General features: G+C 56.6%; 1 protein-coding gene across 1 annotated transcript; it reads right to left on the reverse strand.

The window, feature by feature from the left end:
- Positions 1-1,950: 1,950 nt before the first annotated feature.
- On the reverse strand, positions 1,951-4,097 carry LOC102914635 (serine protease 29-like). The gene is made up of 6 exons (XM_006978798.3): positions 4,081-4,097; positions 3,829-3,889; positions 3,490-3,670; positions 3,080-3,345; positions 2,357-2,523; positions 1,951-2,275 (listed from the first exon to the last, which is right to left on the reverse strand). The coding sequence occupies exons 1-6, from the start codon at positions 4,081-4,083 to the stop codon at positions 2,111-2,113; spliced, it is 843 nt and encodes a 280-aa protein (XP_006978860.3). The 5' UTR covers positions 4,084-4,097; the 3' UTR covers positions 1,951-2,110.
- Between the last annotated feature and the right edge of the window lie 944 nt (positions 4,098-5,041).

Genomic DNA, 5,041 nt, shown 5'->3' on the forward strand with positions numbered 1-5,041 from the left:
AGACGCACTTGGTGGGGAGGGAGCTGACTCCTACGAGTTGTCCTCTGGCCCCACATATACACCCTTCTTACACACGTGCACGCGTGGGTGCACACACACACACATACACACGCACGCACACATGCACGCGTGTGCTCACTTGTGACCACTAGCTTTGGGGCAGAGACTGAGGGAATATTTCTGTACCCTGAGAGGTAAACGGGGAGCACATGTTCTTCTGAAGGGCAGCAGGACGCCTTTAGTATCGTTTCTGGCAGCTAGAAGTGCTGGCAAGTGTTGGCTCCCTGCTCCAGATCTTAGTGTCCTATGAGCCACACAAAATACTTCAAGAGACACTGAGTGCCACAAAGGGAGTGGGGCATCCAGTGCCACCTGGAGCACAACGGGCACAGACTTGGGGCTCAAAGAGCCCCCTGACCCTGGCTCCCAGTGTATCACAGGCAGAAAGGAAAAAGTCACCAGGGCGGCACAGCTGTGGGGAACCAGACTGTACCAGTCAGAGTAGAGGTGCCCATTGCCCCGGCACCCTGGCCACCCCATCCTCTCAGGGGCCTGAGGACCCCCTCCTCACCCCCAGGAAGGGGGAATTACAAGAGAAAGGGCTGGGTCAACACAGTTCCAGCATCCTGGGAGCCATGGGACAGCCAGAGTCCCCAGAGTCCAGATTCTCCCGCCCTTTGCTCTCTGACCCTGAAGCAATGTCACCCAAGTTGTGTGCTACAGAAAAGCCTTTTTCCTCCACCCTCCCTGTCCTGGGGAGGTGCTGGAAGCACAGGGCAGGTCTTGCTCTTGACGGGCTGGGGTGTGTGTGTGTGTGTGTGTGTGTGTGTGTGTGTGTGTGTGTGTGTTTAGAGAGCATGTGGTGCCTTTGAGGACAGTGGCACTGTCCAGAGGCCTGTGGGAGCCATGGGGATCAGGTCTCCCTGGAGTGACCACCTCTCTCTCATTGCTCTGCCCAGCTACAGGCAAGAAAGGGAAAGAAGCCATCTTAAAGGCACCTGCTTCCCTTCAGAGGAACAGAGGCCAGGCCTGGCCTGCCTTGGGACCCTGCTCAGCAAGCTGGGAGCCCCTCAGGACCTAAGATCTCCCTTGCAATCCTGATTCCCCCTCCAGACTCAGCAGAGCCCCAGGCAGAGCCTCCTCCATTCCCTCTTGACCCTTGACCCCTTGAAATGAATCTCATCTGAGTTTAGCACTCGCCAGGCCCCTCCCATCTCCTACAAGTCACAAAGGTCAGTGCAACTCACTGCCCTACGCACCTGGATGATCTCTGCAGACTACCAGCTCCTAGGTGGAGCCTCTGGATGAAAGGACAGTCCCGTCTGAGTCTGAAGTAGATGCTTCCTACCCAATCCACCCTCCTTCTCCTACTGCTCCCAGTGAAAAGAGTTAGTCAGCCCCTCTCTACCAAGCCCCTCCCCACCATGCACCCTGGGTCAGAACTGCTCTGTGAGGGAGGCCGGGTAGCTGTTGGCCCTCACCTTCACCCTGGGCATTAGACAGCTGCCACTGTGCGTAGTTCAAGGCAACAGCCCAAGCCCTGAAAATAACCGTAGCCACACTGGGTAACTGAGTCTACAGGGTCCTGGGGTTAAAAAGAATGAGGTACAGGAAGGATGTCAACATGGCAGCAGTCTCCTGGCCCCGTGGTGGCATTGATGAGGGTCAGAGTATCATTGTCCCAAGGCTGGATATCTGGGATTGTCACCTTTTCTGTCTTTGCACAATGTCCAGATTCCAGGATGCTTAGGGATGCTAGGTGCTTGAGAGACAAGAATCAGCCTGATAACTATTCAGGGTACCTGGGGAACACATGCAGACCTGCCTGAGTCCTACCTTTGGTGAGTTCAGTTCTTGGTTTCCTTGTCTAGAAAACGATCAGAACAGCACCCATAGGTGTTTCCACTAGAGAAAACTAGATTTGTATTCATACAAAAACTTGAACACGAATGTGCATCACATCTTTATTTAGGAAGCCAGAAAACAGAGCCATGTCCTTCAGTAGCTAGTGTTCAGCGCACTGGGCACCAACACTCCAGAGCCTAAGCCCTGGAATGGTGATCAAAGCCGACCCATCCTCAGCTGACCAGCATGAGGCCAGCAGCTGGGCTCAGGAGAACCTCTTCATCTGCCGGGTGATCCAGGGCAGGAAGGACTGCACACGTGCATAGACCCCAGGGATGTCCCTCAGGGCACAGCCATAGCCCCAGCTCACCACGCCCACCAAGTTCCAGGAGCCTGCCACCCTGCAGACCAGGGGACCGCCTGAGTCACCCTGTAAGAAAAAGAAGCAATGATGGTTATTGGCCCTGCTGTGGGAATGGGGAAAGAGAGGGCGGTGGTGGATGGGACGCACATAGCAGGAGTCTCGGCCTTCACTGCCTGCGCATAACATGTCCTGTAGGATCAGTCTCTGACCACGATTGTGGCGCCTGGAGGCGTTATGGTACAGCTCCTCACAAAGGTCGTTGTCCACGATCTTCACCTGCACCTGCTGCAGGCGGTAGGGAGGGGGCAGTGACCCTGGGGAGAAGAGAGATGTGGCTGCTGGTGCATAGACTCCCCTGCCCATCCCACAACCCTACTGCTCCACCTGGGAGCAGAGAGGAGGCCTATCTCGAGCATGGCTCCATCCCATTCCAAGTCCAGCTCCATCTCTGAGCCTCGGCATCCCCCTTCTGGAAAAGAATGTGTGGATGACAGCCTGAAGGGTCCACGCTCACTTATAACTTCTAGGACTTCTACACATGAATTCTGTCTGCTTGCCTGTCAAGGGCCAAACAAATGGGTTTGTTTTCTGGCATTTTCTCCAAAATGCTTTATTGTTAGTTGGAAAGTAAGTAGCAACCATTCTACCTCAGAGTCGTGGGATCCTGGGCCCAACTGTGTCATTGGCCTCGGGTACAGAGACTCCGATGGATGTCTAGAGCAGCTTGGAGGTGCGGCCAGATTAGTCCGTGTTTGTCAACAGCTCTATCTCTCCTCTTTGGATCCTGCTCCCAGGACCTGGGTATCACCCACCAGGAACCCTCAGATGGCAAGTTTGTTCCCACGGCTCAAATCCTTCCCCAATACTTACTGTACATGCTCACTGCGCCCCAGCCGGTTACCCAGCACACATCCTTCTGGGTGACCTCAAGAGACCCAGAGGACAGCTTGACAGGCTTGATATTAGCAGAGGACCGCATAGGTTCTGCCAACCGGAGCAGAGCCACGTCTGACCCCAGGCTAGCGTGGACATAGTCCTGGTGGACGATGACCTGGCTCACTCTCAGCAGCTCCTTGCCCCCATAGAGATACACATCTCCAGCGTGGATCCGAAAGGATGCAGGGTCAGCATCTCTCCTGAGGTCAGAAAGAAGCTGTGAGTCCATATTCTAGGTACTGTGGGGAGGTCCTCCCGAACAGAATCAACTGAAGCCCCATGTTGGCTCGGCCCTGCTGATTTACCCCTCATCCTACCCGGCACTGGAGGGCAAAGGAACTCACTGGTGGATGCAGTGGGCAGCAGTCAGCACCCACTGTGGGTGGATGAGGGAGCCCCCACACACATGCACCCAGGAGGTCCAGTAGTAGCTGTAGATCCTCAGGCTGACCTGCCACGGCCACTTCCCCTGGGGGGCGCTGTGGCCCCCCACGATGCCCACCGGCACATCCTCAGACAGGGGTTCTGCAAGCAACAAGGAGAAGGTGGGGGAGGGGCAGCGCTCAGCCTGCCACCCACCCTGCAGGAGAGCAGCTCACACGTGCATGCGTCCCAAGGGTCCCAGGGACAGGGCTTTATGGGACCAGTGTAGGAGGAAAGGGTGACGTGGGGGGAGGACTCACCTGGGGTTCCAGCAGTGGTGCACCCAATAAAGAAGAGGGTCATACACAGCAGGCCCAGCATCTGGAGAGAGAAGCACAGGGGCAGGGAGTTGGAGGGGTCTGGGAGTAGCCGGGATCAGGATGGAGAGGGCTGGAGCACAATTCTGGGCATGGAAAGGCGTGGAGGGGACTGGATTGCCTAGGCTGGGATGGAGAGCATTGAAATCCGAAGCCAGTGGAGGCGTCTGGGAAAGGAGAGGGTGATGCCCTTACCATGCCAAAGTCTCCACAGCTTCCTCCTGCTTGGGCCTGTCAGCTCCTTTATCCTCAAGCCCCAGGAAGTGGGCAGGGGGCTTGGCCAGGCCTCTGCTTGGAGGAAGAGCTGGGAGGAAGTGGCATTTGACCTCAAGAAGGATGGGAGGGGGCTGGTGACCCGTGCTCAGGGACCTGAAGTCCTTTGTCACCAAGGTTACATGGGTGTCACCACCTGCCTGCAGGAACATCACCAGGAATGTCGGGAAGAAGAGGGCTGTGGCTCCGGCTGGTGTCTCAGAAGGGCCAGGCATCCCTCCCTGACACAGCCTGTGTTTTATGGGTGAGACAATCCCCCTTCCATCTAGTGAACTCTGAGACTTGAGTGGAACAGCTCCCCCATGCCGGGGACACATGGCCGTACCCAACACATGCCACAAGGCACTTGAGGCCTAGGGCTCCTCTGTGGGACCTGGGGTGTCCAGCACCACACAGTGCATCCTGCAGAAACTGCCCCAGGGCATTCTGCAAGGGTGTCCCTGCTGCTTCAGTGGGCAGCTGAGGCTTAGGAGCCCCGTGCTGGTCAGGGACCCCCACAGGACTGTGGCTGCTGTGAAAAACTTTGCTGTCAAATCCAAGAACAGATGTTGCCTGGAGTCTACAGTTGGCCAAGCCAAGCTCTCCTGTTGGTGGACCAATTAGACGACACATTTGCCTGAAGTCTTAGGCTGACTGCTGGAGTGTCTGGGTGGTCGAAGGCATTGCAGCAGTCCCAGGGGACCTCCACACTCAAGGACAGGCCCCGTGCCTGCTCCACTCCCGGCTCTACAATGCAATTTGCCCTTCTTGGGTCAAAGAGATGCCTAGCTAGCCTGGCTCTGGAAGCTCTGTGCTCCTGGCAGGAACCCACAGATCACCTGGATCCCATCCCCAGCCCAGCACGTCACAGCCAGGGGAGTGTGCCCCACGGAGACATCTGCCC

The sequence above is a fragment of the Peromyscus maniculatus genome, chromosome 8 (genome assembly GCF_049852395.1).
Source record: "Peromyscus maniculatus bairdii isolate BWxNUB_F1_BW_parent chromosome 8, HU_Pman_BW_mat_3.1, whole genome shotgun sequence".
NCBI lineage: Eukaryota > Metazoa > Chordata > Mammalia > Rodentia > Cricetidae > Peromyscus > Peromyscus maniculatus.